The sequence below is a fragment of the Hyperoodon ampullatus genome, assembly GCF_949752795.1.
Source record: "Hyperoodon ampullatus genome assembly, chromosome: 11".
In the NCBI taxonomy this organism is placed as follows: Eukaryota; Metazoa; Chordata; class Mammalia; order Artiodactyla; family Ziphiidae; genus Hyperoodon; species Hyperoodon ampullatus.
In genome coordinates, this window is record NC_136924.1 from 73,622,761 (window position 1) to 73,640,386 (window position 17,626).

Here is a 17,626-nt window from a genome sequence, read left to right on the forward strand (position 1 = left end):
GTAGCAAAAACCTAAAACGTGAAACAAATTATGTTGAAATCCTGACCTTCTTTCTTCCCTTTGCCTATAGACAGAGGATATTATTGAAAAAGGAAAATGGTCTCTTTCCTCTTGAATGTAAAGTATAACTGTGCTATTTCTAATAGCGGGGAAGGGGAATTAGTTGACGTTAATTTGTTAAACCAACACTTATTTAATGTCTGCTGTGGGTCAGGCATTTGTGCCAGCTGCGGTGGTTGCACATATAAAAAGCATAGTCCCTGCTTTCCAATAATTCATAGCCTAGTAGGGAAAGGAAGGCAGTTCAGTAAACCACTAAGTATTTTACAGTGTGACACCATGAAAGTGCAGAAATGGAACCTCTGTAATTGATGTCTTGCTCAGCAGCCACTCCCCCTTTTTTCTGGAATGGTTCCTGGAGTTTCCCCTGGGAATTATCCTTCCTCTCATTCTGTGTACTTTGACTGGAGCTGTGGGCATATAATTCAAATCTGACCAATCAGAACATCATATACTTTGGGCCACTGTGATTGGCTCAAGGATGGTTCCATGATCCAAGTCAAGCTAATCTGCTACAGTGAGAAGCAATCTTGGGACACAGTATGGAACAGTCAGGGAACAGCAGTTATTTGGCTATGGCTGGAGAACTGGGTCTGAGTTGGGAAGATAAAGCTAAAATGGTAGGCAGCAACAATTTATGAAGGACCTTCTATGCTACACTGGAGAATCTGTACTCTTTCCTGAAGAGATGGGGAACCATTAATGGATTTTAAGCAGGGAGTTCACATGATCATGTTTATGCTTTAGAAGGATTAATCTGGTAGGAATATAAATGATGGGGTAGGGGGGAAGATGAAGCCGAAAGCAAGAGAATGAATTAAGATGCCACAGTAGTTGTCCAAACCAGAGGTAATGAGAGACCTGAACCATAGGAGTGGCAGTGGGGATAGGAAGGAGAGACATAATAGGGATGTTCCCCAGAAGACACATCAAAAAGGGGTAACATGATAGCAACACTTTCCTGGAGAAATGGTGGTCTGGCTGCATCTCTAGTTGAGCAAATGGTAGTAATTTTCAGAGAACAAAAGCAAAATTTAAGTTTCATTTAAGACCGTGTTTCTCAAACCTTAATGTGTACACAAATCACCTGGGGGTTTTGTTAAAATGCAGATTTTGATGCAGTAGTTCTGGGGTGGAACCTGGGATTCTGCATTTCCAAGAAGCTCCCAGGTGATGATGGTGTTGCTGGTCTGCAGACTACACTTTGAGTAGTAAAGATTTAGGATTTTTTGAGGTGTGAGTGGGTCATTCAAGTAAAAAGGGGCAGTAGGTGTAGGCTCTAGATTTTAGGAAATAAAGAGAGACTTGGGCTTGAGATATTTGGGAGCCATCAGCATTTAGGAGGTGGTGATATCAGAATATGAAGATAATAGCCCAGGAATAGCTTTTGGAAAAAAGTAAAGAAGTCTAAGGATAGCCCATGAGTAGCACCAGAATTTAAGGGGCAGCTGGAGGATGAGGCTTAAGAATATGAAGTAGCAGATGAACCTAGGGTGCCAAATTTTCAATGAGAAACCTTTAATTCCCAAGCTTATTATATAAATAATAGCTACCATTTATTGAGTATTTTATTCCTAGTACTCTACTAAGGGCTTCAACTTTTCTCCAAAACACAGAGCATAAGAAACGTCATTAAAACTTTTCTGTAACCATACCCTGTTATTCTGAGCTGGCGGAAAATTTATCCTGAGTCATTATCATGGCTCTACACATCACACCTAAGATTGCATGAAAGTTCTAGGGGGTCATACTTAGTCCAGTACATTTGGGGAAGGCCCTCAAGTCTTCATTCAATGTTGGTTACCGCTAATATGCTCATTTCCCCAGCTGGTTTATCCTTTGCAGGTGAGCTGTTTTGCCAAGTGAATGCCAAACTTGGGCATGGGGTCTTGGCTATGGTTGAAATCTCTGATGCAGCCTTCCTAGTAGTACTACACATCCATTCCCATCTAAGGTCTTGCCACCTCCTTCACCCATTAGGTCCCCAATATTCACAGAACCAGCAACTCTCCTCTTCTGTTATTCCCTTCGGTTGCCACTTACTCAACCAACCTCGAAAGCTTCTAACCTCTCTCCACTGTGTGAAGAGAGAAGTACTTCAATGGGCACAGGTGTTTTGGTACAAAGGGGCCTTTTATTCCGCCCTAGGGCAAGGGAAGTCCCAAATCTTGTGCCAGAGATATCAGGGGTAGTACCAGTCATTCTTTTACAGCACTAACAAAACGAATTATTATCTTAATATATCAACAAATCATCTTACCACATATGCACTGTCCCATGAAATCTTTACAACCACTCCATGGGTAATTCTCATTTTCCATCCTGAAGCTTGGATAAATTTAGAAAACTGTTTCCAAACAGCCATTAAGCAATTGTGTAGGAACTGTGAGCTACGTGCGATGGACTCTGGAGCAACGAGGGCGTGGTATCATCACAGTTCCTATCAAAATACCTCGCTCTTGGTCATGTGTGAGTGGCAGTTACCAGACTCACGTTCAGAAACTTCACATAGATGCGAGAAGTCTCTGTGTGTGCGCCTCGGATAGAGGGCTGGGGCTCCTTTAATCTTCACCACAGCCCTATCTCAATTTCACAGATGAGACCCTGAGGCTGAAAGTGTAAGTGACTTGCCCATGGCCACAAAGCCAAGAGCAGGTTTGCTGGTTCCCAATATGCTGTCCTTTCCATCATACCAAGCTGAAGGGGCCTGTGAGCGGCTCGGAGTCTCGCCCCCAGCCAATCCCCAAAGCAAAGACACCTCAAATTACTTACCCTCCTAGGAAAATAAACTGGCACATGCGCAGTTTGCACCAGCGACTCCACCCGAGAGGCCTCCGAGGCGTACTCAGTGCACATGCGTCAGGCGGCTCCTTCCCGTCCCCGCCCCTCACTCCTCGCCATTCCCGCCACTCCCCGCCCCTTTCCCGCCCGGATATCAGCCTAGTTTTGCCGGATGTTGTTGTGAGTCGGAGAGACACGTGAGGCGCTGCTACGTCATCAAAGGCACGCGCAGGAAACATGGCGGCGGCGGGTGTTGTGAGCGGGAAGGTAGGTAACGGCCCCGGGAAACGTTCCTGTTTTTCTTCGGGATGGGGCTGTTTTTGCTGCTTGGAGGCCGGCCGGAGAGGGATGCGAGGGCCTTTCTGTATCAGGAACAGCCTGTGGAGGATGCAGGAGAAGATGACTAGGTGGTGTCAGCTGTTTTCTCGAGAATGCCGGCTCAGTCCGGGAATTAAGAGACCCGGCTCCTGCTCCAAGGCCAGCTAGGCCTCGGCGCTGTTCTGGTCAGTTCTGTCCCAGGGCGAGGGGCTTTTATTTGTATTGCCTTCTTAAGAGACAGGTGGTTGCCCCGTTGCTTTCTTTTTCTGGCGTGATTTTCTCTGACTGTAGCTCTTTATGTCTGCTCTTCGGACTCCAGGATTTTTTCTCTTCCTTCTAACTCGCCTCTGCCTTCCTCTGCTTCACTCTGGTGAAGGCATCTTTGTCCTCTTCGGGAAGAGCTGAAAACAGGTGCTTTGCAGCTGTGCACTTAGAAGAAGAGTGTATTGGATCCATTTTACCAGGTCGCCGAGTTGGTTGGTGATGGTGAACAGCGGGGCATGTTTCCCCTCAGGGAGCTGGAGATTTACAACATCGCACGCTTGTCTGGGAAGGCCTTAGTTACGGTATTTATTTCCTAGACAAATCTGTGATGTTCCCGTGGGAGACTCTGTGGTACCGTCTTACGGAGGTGGTCTTTGACCCCATCGTGATAGTTCGTTAGGATTTAGGATTAGGTGCGGAGGATAGTTTATCGCAGGTGCGGAGGGTAGTTTATTGCATAGTGCCTGTTCATGTTCCGAGGACACATCTTAATGCCTGTTGGGTAGGACTATCGTGGCATGCTACTGGAAGCATTTCCCATTGCGCGAGTATTTCGAAAACAGTTGGGTCGGGTAGTGACTCATCTAACACCAAGGACTATTTACTTTTTGCAGATAGCTTTCTCCGTTCCTTGAGTTTCACTCATTTTCTTTATGCTGCCCTCTCCGTCCCATTTTGAATTATTTGACAGCGTTTGTGCTTTAGTGTATGGACCACTAGCCAGAATAACACAGTACTGTTACTCTGAAGGGTGACCTTGGGAAATTGAGCAAGCATGAATTATCCGTCCTTCATTTTCTTTATCCCCAGAATGGATGTGGTGCCAATCATTATTTCTTGTATTGGAGTTGCTAAGATTACATGAAATAATAAAATCTTTATTAAAAAAATTACATACTTCTCCACACTGAGTATTTTAAATGATTGGTCATCGTTTTCAGATTTTCACGGTCTTTGGTTGTCTTGTCAGTTTTGTCTTCAGGGTGGATGCTGATCTTCTGCTTGGCTCACTACATATTTTAAGGTTATCTTGTTTGATTTTTTTATCTAGGACTTTCCAAGAAGGGATCCTTTCTGTTTGAACTACACTTCACTCTTTCAGGTGTGGATTGATTTTGATAGAACCCTTGAGATGAAGCAGAGTTGTAAAATATAAGACTTTTTCCACCCTTTCCTTCCAGTCATTGCTTTTCATAATGTGACTTAGTCTTTTATTTCTTAGCTCTACTTCGTCACCTCATTCATTCTTACTCACTGCAAACTTATACCCATTCTCATCACTCCATCTAAATTATTTTTCCATGCCCAAAGCTGCCCTTCTCCCAAATAATTCTATGATGACCAGCAAAAGCCACTTATTCTTCCCTCAGCAAGTTCAGATCTAGTTTAATGGCATCATCATTCACCTGGTTGCATGTAAAACAAACCTGGAGATGTCCATTTGTATAACAACATCTAAGCAATAACCAAGCCCTACCAGTTTTACCTTAAAGAGGTTTCTTAAATTTGCTGCATCCTCTTCATTCTCAGTGCTTAGTTCATTCAGGCATTTAGTCTTGAGCTCTTGGCTGATTTTTCTCCTTGTCTGCAGTCTCTTTGCCCACCGTCTCCTCTACACAACCACTGGAGTTATTTTCTGATGCAGAAGTCTGATTGTCTCTTGCTTTAAAAAACAAACAAAAAATCTTAATTTTGTTATTGTCCCCTTTGAAATAATACTCAAGGCTGGTTAACATGGCATAAAAAGCCATGTTGTCTTTCTGGCTTTGTCTTATGCTTCCCTGCTTCCCAGTCTTGTTTCTTTGGGACAGGGGAATAGCAAAGAACACACACACACACACACACACACACACACACACACACACATTTATGAAAGAGTGTGTATATGTGTGTGTGTGTTTCTCTGTATTTATTTATTCGTCACCCCCCACCCCAAAGGTTCAGCTAAGACCTGTCTAATTTAGAAACCTAGGGCAGTGAATGTTGACCAAGACTCGTAAGACTCACATGTGGTACTTTTAAAGAATATAGGTGCTGGGCCACAACCCAACTCTGTTGAATTAGAACCTCTTGGTATTGAGATCTAGGATGTAGAGTAACTTTTCTACTAAGTCTACTTTGCTTGCTTTGAACTTTGAGTTTAGGAAGTGATGGGGGGAGGAAGTTAATCTCTGTCATAAGGAGAAGCAGTGTAAGATAACAGTTAAGAGCTTGGACTTTGGAGCCAAACAAGTTTCAAAAACTAACTTCACACTTGCTAGTGACTTCAGTCAAATTATTTAACCTCTCTATGCTTCAGTTTCCTTATCTGTAATATGGGGATGATAATAGTACCTACTTTATGGGATTTTTAAGGTTAATAAGTAAATGTATTAGAACAAAGCCTGGCACGTAGTAGATAACTGTGTAGGTGTTATTCATCATCTTAATTTCCCTGCAAGTCATTGGTTGGGTATGGCAGAATTTTAAAGGTTTAGAATATGGTTTTTGGTATGGGTGTGAACTTCATTTTTGAAATTACTTCAGTTCTAATTCAGTGTTATTTTAGGATTTGAAAAATACCTTGTTTTAGAAGTCACGTAGTTTTGATGAATGAAAAATCATCACAGTAGGGCAGCGGTTAAGGAGATGGGAATCTGATTGCTTGGGTTCAGAACCTAGCTCCACTGCTTTATAGCTGTGTTAATTTGGTCAAATTTCTTAACTTTCTGTGCACCAGTTTTCTTATTTGTAAAATGGGGGCTAATAATTATTTTCCATCATGGAGTTGTAGAGAGTTAATATTCGCAAAATATTTAGAATACCTGGCATCAGGTAAGTGCTTACATTTTAGCTGCTATTATTACTAATATTAAGGAAGATCTTTCAGACGGTCTTAAAGTTGTAAGGTTATTATTGATTTGGAAATAGTTGAATGTTTATTTTTGCTGCCACTTTCTACAGAGAGATTAAGGCCGCTCACAAATATTAAAGCACTATAGTTATGTAAAATAAATTAGAGGGAAAAAACGCAAAAGGAAAGTGAATAAGGGTAAGAAAGGTAAGTGGAACTGGAAGTACGATTATTAAATAAACTGTATGCTTTAGTGGGCTACAGTTTTGCCAAAGAGGGGAACCTGATCAATAATAAGAATTACAGGATCTACAATAAAATAAAACCAGGAGCAAAACCCCAAAAAACTAGTTTCTGAAGATTAGATCCGAGGATAAAATCTTATGTAGATTCTTTATACTATGTACTGTAATGAATTTGATTATATAGCCTATTGTATCCTTATGGTTAAAAACCCCCACAGCCCTATAATGCCCATTATTAGTATTCTGATGGTTTTATACCAATGGCTAGCTAAGTAGTTCAGTAAATACAGGGTACCGATTTGATGTATTTAGGTCTCTGATGATTTGACTGAGTTCAGGGGTAGGTTGTTGTCAACATGAGTGGATGGATTCAGTGTTTCATATATGTATATTTTTCTTAGCTGAGCCTGTGAAAGTGGGTTTGAGTTTGGTTATAAACCCTGATTAGTTCTTGGAGTTCAGCTATTCTTTGTTGCTATGTATATATAGAACCATATGTTTTAACAGTCAACCAAATGGGGGGAAAGATTGACATTCTCTTGTGAATTTTTTTTTTTTTTACCTGGCTGTGATCTTTATTTCCCGCAGTTTTATTGAGAAATAATTGATGTACATCACTGTATAAGCTTAAGGCGTACAGCCTATTGGTTTGATTTATATATATTGTGAAATGATTATCACAGTAGGTTCAGCTAACACTCATCTTCTCATATAGATCCTCCTGTGAATTTTTAGGGGAGAAATAGGGACACTGACTGCAAAGGCTATCCTGCTTTACGATAATTAATGGAATGAGTTGAATTAATGGAATGAGTTGACTTACTGCAGAGAAGGCGGGAGAAAAGAGGTAGTCTGAAATAGGTTTTGGCCTTATACCCAGTGCCTCTGATGGTTGCAGTTTACTTTTATTCATTTATTCAACAGATATTTATTAAGCATCTGCTTTCTTCCAGGCACTGTTTTAGGCACTGGGGATACATCAGATAGCCCCTTATTTTGGAGATTACAGACTTCAGTTCTTCAGAAGGAAAACATTCACTAAAAACCACTCCCTTGTTTAAATAAGAAAGTAAATATGAGTTTTAGGTCCTTGAAGTGGTGCTAATTTTAATGAATGTTCGTTTTCTTGAGACTTGTAGACTGATCCTCATGAGGGCAGGGCCTGAAATGTTTTACCTGTGTCTGGCAGACATTCTGGCATATAGTAGTAGGTATTCAGTGAAGAAAAAAGAGCAAGAAAGTAGGAAAAAATGAAGGGAGACTAGAGGAAAAGAGGTGTGTTCACTAATAGCACTCTTGTTTTGGAGTTAAAAAGTCCTGTTTTAGTATATTTGCATTTCACTCTAGGTCTGTGTTTTTACTGTGGCTGTGTTAGAATTTGGTTCTATTGAAAATAACTTGAAACAATTGGGAAATCACCTGTTATTTTTCCTTTGAGTTTTTTTTATGGCATTTTTAGTAAGAATTTATTTTGTAGCTTAAATTTGGTCCCTTCCAGTTCCTTTTAGATATGCTTGTAGTCCTGTGAAACCCCTTGCTTAAGAAAGATTATTAGTATCTAGCAGATTTTCCTGGAGAATTTTCTTAGACTAGATCTTGTAACATGGTAGTAACCTTCCTCGTGTAGGATACAATATGAATATATCTTCTTTATTTTTCTAGCATTCTTTAACAAACATTTGAGTACCTTCTGTGTGCTGAGTCCTTTATTCTTGACACAGCACAGTAGTCTGCAACAAATCATTTCAATTTGTGATTTAATAAAAACATGACTTTTGGGGGAAGAATTCAAATATTGTTTGCTTTGATGGGACATAATGAAAAATGCTGCTGAGACTAAATGAAAAATTGTAACCCAGCCTTTTAATTTTCACTTTTTGGTGGAAGGAAATGCTTATGAAATCCATTTACTGTTTCTTGTGCAATCTATGGTGTGTCTGTAGTCGTTGATGTAAGAGAAGTCATTCGTTTAATCCTTGTTATACCTTCCATACTGCCCTCCTGTCTGACATTGTTTGGCACACTGATGCCCTTAAGATGCAGTAATAGTTCTGCTGCCTGCTCTTTATTGAGAATTGTACCATCCTCAGTATCTCAGTATCTCTCTGTCTTCACTCTCAAAATTTGTGTGGTTTGTTACCCTTAAAACCACCTGTGTTCTGCATTTCTTTGAGTTACGCAGTCATTACTGATTAACGCACCCCACATAAAACTCATTGTTTACTTTCTTCCTTCTGTATTCTGTCTCTCAGTGAATAACCGCATACACTCAGTTTTGTCCTTGACTCCTTTCCCTTCACCTCCCACATCTAATCAGTCACAAAGTCCTATCATTTTGACCTTCTAAATATCATTACAAGCCATCTGCCTTTCTTCATCCCTCTGCCACTGCCTTGGTTCAAGCAGCCATGAATCGCTTCCTCCCTGGATTACTGCAGTTGTTCATTCTTGGCTCTGCAGCCGGTGTGTTGGCTTAGAAAAGGCAGGTCTGACATAACCATTCCCGTGCAAGAACTTTCTAATGACTTTCTAGTGGCAAATAATCGTCTTCAGGGTAAACTCCAAACCCCCAAATTCCTGAGCATGGCTTAAAAACCCGGTATGATCTGATCTGGTCTCTACTCTTGTCTCTAAACTCTTAGTACTGTCTGATCTGGGTTGCAGCCATGCACTGAACTACTGCTCTCTGTATAGAACATACAGCTTCTTCCAAGAACATATACCCTCTCCTAGTTAAAATTGCCATTCTTCAGGTCTCAGGCTATATGTCACTCTAGTTAAAGTCCTCCTGATTTCTCATCCTGCCTGAGCCCCTTACATCTAGGTTAGCTATAATTTATTAGGGTCTGCTGTGGCAGCCTATTCAACCTCCGTCATATGTTGTAATTGTCTGTTTTCTTGTCCTAATCCCCAATTAGATTGCTATGAAGGCAGTGACTGAGTCTTATTTATTTATACCTAGAAGCTTACTCTGTGCCTGGCACATTGTTAGGCATTCACTGTACATCTATTGAAGAAATAACTGAAATTGACATCTCATACAGGATCCTGTGCATACTTCTGTCACACTCTTCTGTGACCATTGATTTACATGACATTACTAGTTTAGTTAGACACTTTTTACGATGTATGTTTTTCCACTAGCACCTTTTACTCCCCACATCTAGTTGGTGCTTAGTAAATGTGTATGAGTAAAGAAACTTCTAAATCAGATTAGGTGGAATGGGGGTGATTGGAAGTGTTTGGACGGGCTGTTACTTGTGTTCTTTTGAAGGACTTCATAGAAGTTGTTTGCAGAGAGAAGGTATAAAAGGGTGTTCTAGGTAGAAGGAACAGAATGCACACACACAAAAAGGCACAAGGTTTTGAGGGAACAGGTGAGTTCAGAGGGGCCCAAGGCAGGAAGTATTGGGGAGTGTCAGGTGTTGCATAGCTGTAGATGTAAAGTGTGGTGTCAGAAGGATTTTAAGCTCAGGTGTGGTATGGTCAGATGTACATTTTATTAAGATCATTTTTGGCAGTGGTTATACATTATACAGTTTACACAGATTATTGGAAGGTGATTAGATTGGGAAGAGAGACCAGAATGTTATTTTAGTAACCCAGGCTACCTATGATGAGGGGTCAGTGTCAGAGAAGATTTGAGGGATTTAGGAGGTAGGATGGGTATGATGAAAGAGGCGTTTAGGATACTGCGTGGATGGAATGTCTTAGAGTTGGGAATATCAGAAGAACAGATTTAGGATAAAACGTACTGAGTATAAGATGCCTGTGGATTATTCAAGTGGAGATATCAAGTGGCGGCTTAGATATTTGGGTGTAGAACTCATTAGAGTTTCAGGGCTTACACTGGCATTTCCTGGTGATACTGTCTCTAACCCAAAGTTTAAATTATTTATGTGCTGAATGATTTCAAAGAAACTGAATTTTTGTAACTTTCTTGTTGTTAAATTTAGCATATAAAGTTCACAGTTCCTAAGGTTCAAGCATGTATGTTGTGTATGGTAGGTGTTGGGTTTCCAGGTTTGGACAGAGATTTAAGGCAAGAATTTTATCCCTAAGCCTAAGAGTAAATTTCAAATATTTGGGTTGAATGTTTTCATTTATCTTTAGTTTTTGAAAATATTATAATAATTATAACACAAATAAAAATCCAATCCCACTTAAGTGTAGGAGCAATATAAAAAATTATCTGCTACTATATTGTGCAACTTCATTCTGACTTTTGCTAAATTAGAGGTCAGTAAGTTTATTCTAAAACATTTGCTGTGGTCCCCAGAGCACCTTTAATGAGTTATGTCGGACATGGTTCCTTTGGGAAAAAAACAATCTGCATTTTCTATTGCCATCAGCAGGCTGTCATTGGAAGTTTTATAAATATAATTACCTGCTTATGCATCTTAGCAAATATTTAAGAATAAAGGAGAACTTGAAGGGCCTGAGACAATTTTATTCCAAATGGAGAACTTTTTTCCTTTCTTTAGTACCTTTACACATTGTTCTTTTTTTTCCTCCCAAGAGGGTGGGGAGCAGTTTAGAATATTCTAGCTTGTGTAAAGATTTTATCCTTTTTATAACATTGCCAGATACATACAGGCAAGGAACTTTATCTTGTTTATTTTTCTGTTCTCCATGGTGTGGCGCATAATAAGTGCCTAAAAAAAGTTTGTCGACTCAAGTTTAGATAATTAGTTTAGCACCACCAAGTGGCAAGTGTTTGAATGTCCTTGATAGTTTTTGCTCCCTATGGACACTTAATCCACAATGAAAAACAGATAGAGTGTGATTTTTAAATTTTTTTGAGGCAGAATCAACTTCTTTTTCTTTTTTCTTTCTTTTCTGCTATTTTTAAGTAAAATATCTTTACTTAACTTATTTACTTTTATACAGGGTTTTGCAGTTTAAAAAAATAGACTTTTCCTGTAAGTTATTTTTTATACAGCTTTATTGAGGTGCCACTTGACAAACAGTAAGTTGCACATAGCATGTATAATGTGCCAACTTTTGATGTATATGTACACTATGGAACCATCAACAGAATCGAGATAATGACATGTCTACCACTCAGAGTTTCCTCCTGACTTATTGTCATCTATCACTACCTTCATCCTGTCCACAGACAAACACTGAGCTGCTTTTTGTCACTATAGATTAGTTTGCATTTTCTACAGCTTTATATAAATGAAATGATATGGTATGTACTCTGTTTTTGGTCTTTCTTCATTCAGCATAATTATTTTGAGGTTCATTCATGTTGCTGCATGTATCATTAGTTAATTCCTTTTTATTGCCACGTGGTATCCTGTCGTATGGGTATACCACGATTTGCTTATCCATTCACCCATTGATAGACATTTGGGTTTTTTCCACTTTTGGCTGTTACAAATACAGGTGTTGTGAACATTGATGTATAAGTCTTTGTATGAGTATGTGCTTTCTCTTTTCTTGGGCAAATATCTAGGAGTAGAGTAGCTGGATTGTAATGTTAGTTGCATGTTTAGCATTTTAAGAAACTGCCAAACTATTTTCCAAAGTAGATGTACCACTTTACATTCCCACTGGTGGTGTATGAAAGTTCCAGTTGCTCCACATCTTTGTCAGCATTTGGCATGTTGGGCACTTCCCTGGCAGTCCAGTGGTTAAGACTCAATGCTTTCACTGCGGGGGGTGTGGGTTCGATCCCTGGTTGGGGAACTAAGATACTGTATGCCACATGGTGCCCAACCCCCCCCCCAAAAAAAAAAACACTTGGCACGTTTGTTTTTAAAATTAATAGATGGCTTCAATTTGCAGTTCCCTAATGACTTATGATGTTGAGCATCTTTTCATGTGATTTTATGTCATCCCTATACTTTCTGTGGTGAAGTGTCTGTTCAAACCTTTTGCCCACTTTATTTTATTGAATAAATTGTTTTCTTCATTTTCTTGTCACTGAGTTTTGAGAGTTCTTTTTATCTTCTAGATACAAGTCCTTTATTACATATACAGTATGGTTTGCAAATATATTTTCTCTGCCTGAACCTTGCCTGAGCCTAAATTTACTTAGTTTTAGTAGCTTTTTGGTAGATTCCAATGGCTTTTCTACATAGAAAGTCATGTCATTTGTAAATGAGTTGTTTTACTTGTTCTTTTCTAATCTAGATGCCATTTATTTCTTCTTTTTTGTAGTGTCTGAAACCTCAAGTAAAGTGTTGAGTAGAAGTGGTAATGGTGGACATACTTACTTTGTTCCTGATCTTAGGAGAAAGCATTCAGTCTTTTAAGTATATGATGTCAGCTGTACTAAGTGTTTCATAGTTGCCCTTTATTAGGCTGAAGAAGTTTCCCTTCTATGCCTGATTTGCTGAGAGTGTTTGTCTGAAATAGATGTTGGATTTTGTTAAATGCTTTTTCTGCATCTTTTGAGATGATTTATATGGTTTTTCTTTTTAAAAGTTTTCATTGTGGTGAATTATAGTGATTGATTTTTTAATATTAAACCAACCCTAAGAGTAAACCCCACTTGGTCATGAAGTATTTTCCTTTTTACATACTGTTGGATTCAATTTTTATTTAAAATTTTTGTACCTAAGTTCATGTGAGATATTGGTCTATAGTTTTATTTTCTTGTTTTTGTCTGATTTTAGTGTCAGGGTAGTACTGGGCTCCTAGAATGAGTTGGGAAGTATTCCTCCTCTTCATTTTCCTGAGTTTGTATAGGATTGGTATTACTTCTTTCTTAAATATTTGGTAGAGCTTACTAGTAAAACCATTTGGGCCTGGAATTTTCTTTGTGGGAAGGTTTTTAACTAAAAATTCAGGGAATTCCCTGGCGGCCCAGTGGTTAGGACTCCGTGGTCTCACAGCCAAGGTCTCAGGTTTGGTCCCTGGTCGTGGAACTAAAATCCCACAAAACCTCGCGGTGCGGCCAAAAAAAAAAAAAAGTACAGCAGAAACTAACACAACATTGTAAATCAACTATATTCCAATAAAAATTAATTTAAAAAAATTGAATTTCCTTAATTTATACTGGGCTACTCAGGTTATCTTTTTCATCTGTGAGTGTTGGTAGCTGTGTCTCTTAAGGAATTTATTTGTTTTGTCTAAGTTGTCAATTTTTTAAAATAAACTTATGTATGTATGTATGTATGTATGGCTGCATTGGGTCTTTGTTGCTGCGCGGGCTTTCTCTAGTTGCATCGAGCAGCGATTACTCTTGTTGCGGTGCGCGGGCTTCTCATTGCAGTGGCTTCTCTTGTTGTGGAGCACGGGCTCTAGGCGCGCCAGCTTCAGTAATTGTGGCTTGTGAGCTCAGTAGTTGTGGCTCGCGAGCTCTAGAGCACAGGCTCAGTAGTTGTGGCGCACGGGCTTAGTTGCTCCGTGGCATGTGGGATCTTCCCGGACTAGGGCTCAAACCCGTGTCCCCTGCATTGGCAGGCGGATTCTTGTTTGTTTTTTGTTTTTTTTTTTTTTGCGGTACGCGGGCCTCTCACTGTTGTGGCCTCTCCCGTTGCGGAGCACAAGCTCCGGACGTGCAGGCTCAGCAGCCATGGCTCACGGGCCTAGCCGCTCCGCGGTATGTGGGATCTTCCCGGACCGGGGCATGAACCCGTGTCCCCTGCATCGGCAGGTGGACTCTCAACCACTGCGCCACCAGGGAAGCCCGGCAGGCGGATTCTTAACCACTGCTCCACCAAGGAAGTCTGAAGTTGTCAGTTTTATTAGTCTAAATTGTTCATAAATTTTCTTAGTATCTTTTTTACTTGTATACATTTATAGTGATGTTAAAGTTCTAATTCCTAATATTGGTAATTTGTGTCTCTTATTTTTTCCTCATCTGTCTGGCTAGAGTTTTACCAGTTTTATTCTCAAAGAACTAGCTTTCAGTTTCATTGATCTCTTCTCCCCTCCCCCATTTTTCTTTTTTCTATTTTATTGATTTCTACTCTGATTTTTCTTTCTGCTTACTTTGGGTTTAATTTGCATTTCTTTTTCTAGTTTCTTAAGGTAGATGCTCAGGTCATTAATTTGAGGCCTTTTTCTTTTCTAATAAAGGCATGTAATGCTATGTTTCCCAGTAAGCACTGTTTTAGTGGCCCTACGCAGATTTTAATACGATGTGTTTGCATTTTCATTGAGTTCAAATACTTTCTAATTTTCCTTTGATTTCTTCTTGACCCTTGGGTTATTTATAAATATGTTATTAATTTCCAGATATGTGAGAATGTTCTGAAGATATTTCTATTACTGATTTATAACTTACTTCCACAGAATATACTTGAATTCTTTTAAGTTTATTGAGATTTGTTTTATGGCCCAAGTTTTGATCTGTCTTGGCAAATGTTTTGTGTACATTTGAAAGAATGTGTATTCTGCTGTTGTTGGGTGGAACGTTTTGAGTGTAAATTAGGTCCAGTTGGTTGATGGTGTTATCAAGTCTTCTGTGTTACTACTGATTTTCTGTCTATCGTTTAATCAGTTATAGAGAGGGGTTTGAAATCTCTGACTGTAATTGTGGACTTGTTTATTTTTTCTTGCAGTTCTATCACTTTATGCTTCATGTATTTTGAAGGTCTGGTATTAGGTGCATAAACATGTAGGATTGTTAGGTCATCTTGAGGCACTGACCATTTTATCACTATGAAAATATCTTTCTACCTGGTAATATTTCTTTGCTCTGAAATATATTTTTGTCTGATAGTAATATAGCCATTCTAGCTTCTGATTAGTGTTGGCATATCTTTTCATCTTTTAATTTTTAACCTATTTGTGTCTTTATATTTAAAATACTTTTCTTATAGATAGCATAGATTTTGGGCTCTTCAGTCTGATTATCTCTTTTTAGTTGGAGTCTTTAGGTGCTTTATATTTAATGTGATTACTGATATGGTTAAGTTTAAGTCTATCATCTTGCTATTTGTTTTTTATTTTGTCCCATCTCTCCTTTGTTCCATTTTCTTTTTCTGTCTTCTTTGTGATTAGTCAAGTAGTTTTCATTATTCTGTGTTTATTTTTTATTTCCTTTGTTGACTAATTCACTCTAACTCTGCTATTTCAGTGATTGCTTTAGGGCTTACAGAGTAGTACATCTTTAGCTTATGACATTTACATTCAAGAGTTGTTATACTACTTTACATAAGGTATAAGAACCTAGAACAGTATACTGTCATTTCTCTTCTGGCTTTTGTGCTATTTTTGTTACTTTACTTTTGCATATATTACAAACCCCACAAAAAACATGTATTCATTTATCTGCTTGTTTATGCTTTAAAGAAGGGGATTTGATTAACAAGAAAAATATATTTATCCACATAGTTACTGTTTTTGGTGGCATTCATTTCTGTATGTAGATCCAGATTTCCTTCTAGTGTAATTTATTTTGCCTGAAAGACTTACTTTAATGTTTTTTGTAGTGTAGGTCTGATAGTAATGAATTTTTTTAGATTTTGTATGTCTAAAAAAGTCTGTATTTTACCTTCTTCTTTGAATATATTTTCTTTGGGTATAGAATTGTAGGTGAACAGTATTTTTCTTTTGTTTTGTTTTCATTACTTTAAAGATGTTGCTCCAAAGAGGAAGGAGGAAATTTTGGGAGGTGATGGATATGTTTGTGGCTTGATGGTGGTAGTTTCATGAGTGTGTACTTATTCTCAACTTATCAAGTTATATATATTAAATATGTATAGCTTCTTATATGTCAATCATACCTCAATAAATTAGAAAAAAAAGTATTGCTCCATTGTTTTCAGTCTCCATTGTTTCTAAAAAGGAATCTGCTGTTATCATTATATTTAATGTTTATTCCTCTGGCTGATTTTCAGATTTTCTGTGTATTACTGATTTTGCATAATTTTATTACAACGTGCCTGTATCTAGTTTTCTTTGTGATTCTTGCTTTCATTTTGGAGTTCATTGGTTCATTGGTGTTTATATCTATGGGTTTATAGTATTAATCAAATTTGGAAAAACTTCTGCAATTATTTTTTCAAAAATGATTTTTTTTTCTGTTTCTTTTTTCCATCAACTGTTTCAGGTACTTCAGTTATACATATACTAGACCACTTGAAATTTCCTTGCAGCTTGTTTGATGCTTTGTTAAATTTTTTCTCAGTCCCTTCCCCCTCCTTTTTGTATTTTGTTTTATATAGTTTTTATTGCTGTAACTTCAAGTTCATTATTCCTCTGCAATGTCTAATCTGTCATTATCCAATTCAATGTATATTTCATCTCAGACATTGTAGTTTTCATCTCTGGAAGTTCAATTTGGATCTTTTTTATGTTTTTGATGTCTTCTCTTAGCAAGTTCTAACTTTTCTCTAGTGTCCTGAACATATGGAATTCAGTTATAGTAATGTTTTAATGTCTTTCTCTATTAATTTTATTATTTGTGTCATTTTGGGTCATATTTAATTGGGTGATTTCCCTCCTCATTATGAGTCATATTTTTCTGATTGTTAGCATGTCTGTTAGGTTTTTTTTTGTTTTTGTTTTTAAGCCAGATGTCAGATATTGTGAATTTTATCTTTTTAGGTGCTAGATATTTCTGTATTCCTATAAAATGTTCTTGAGTTTTATCCTATAAGGCACTTATGTGGAAACAATTTGATACTTTTGGGTCTTGCTTTTAAACTTTGTTAGATGGGATCAACACATCATTTATTTATTTATTTATTTATTTATTTATTTATGTTTTGTTTTGATTGGCATATAGTTGATTTAAAAACTTGTATTAGTTTCTGGTGTACAGCAAAGTAATTCAGTTAATGTGTATATATATATATATATGTATATATATATGTATATGCACTTTTTCTTTTTCACATTCGTTTCCATTATGGTTTGTTACAAGATATTGAATATAGTTCCTTGTGCTCTGCAGTAGGACCTTGTTTATCAGCACAGCATTTGATGTGAAGCTAATTTTGCCCCACTGCTGAGGTAAGACAATTCTGAGTACTCTACCTAGTGCTCTGTGAATTATGAGGTTTCCCACACTGATGGGAACAGCTCTGTGTGAGCTGCAGATTGTTTCTTCTAATAATTTCAGGTGGTTTTCCTCTGGCCTTAAGTAGTTTACTGACGCACGTGCATTGATCAGTACTCTGCTGAATACTCGGGGATGTCTGCAGATCTCTTGAGTTCTATC

The 17,626-nt window shown here is 38.2% G+C and overlaps 1 protein-coding gene across 9 annotated transcripts in view; it reads left to right on the forward strand.

Annotated features, from left to right (window-relative positions):
- Window positions 1-3,041: 3,041 nt before the first annotated feature.
- Window positions 3,042-17,626, forward strand: part of TBC1D15 (TBC1 domain family member 15) — a gene marked incomplete at its 5' end in the record, with an annotated part of 69,632 nt that continues 55,047 nt past the window's right edge. For 8 of the 9 annotated variants that reach the window (XM_079715544.1, XM_079715545.1, XM_079715548.1 and 5 more), the window contains one exon: window positions 3,079-3,108. In XM_079715544.1, the coding sequence (XP_079571670.1) occupies window positions 3,079-3,108 (30 nt within the window). Of the gene's footprint in view, window positions 3,109-17,626 lie in introns of all 9 variants that reach the window. The other variant, XM_079715552.1, reaches the window with a different exon arrangement.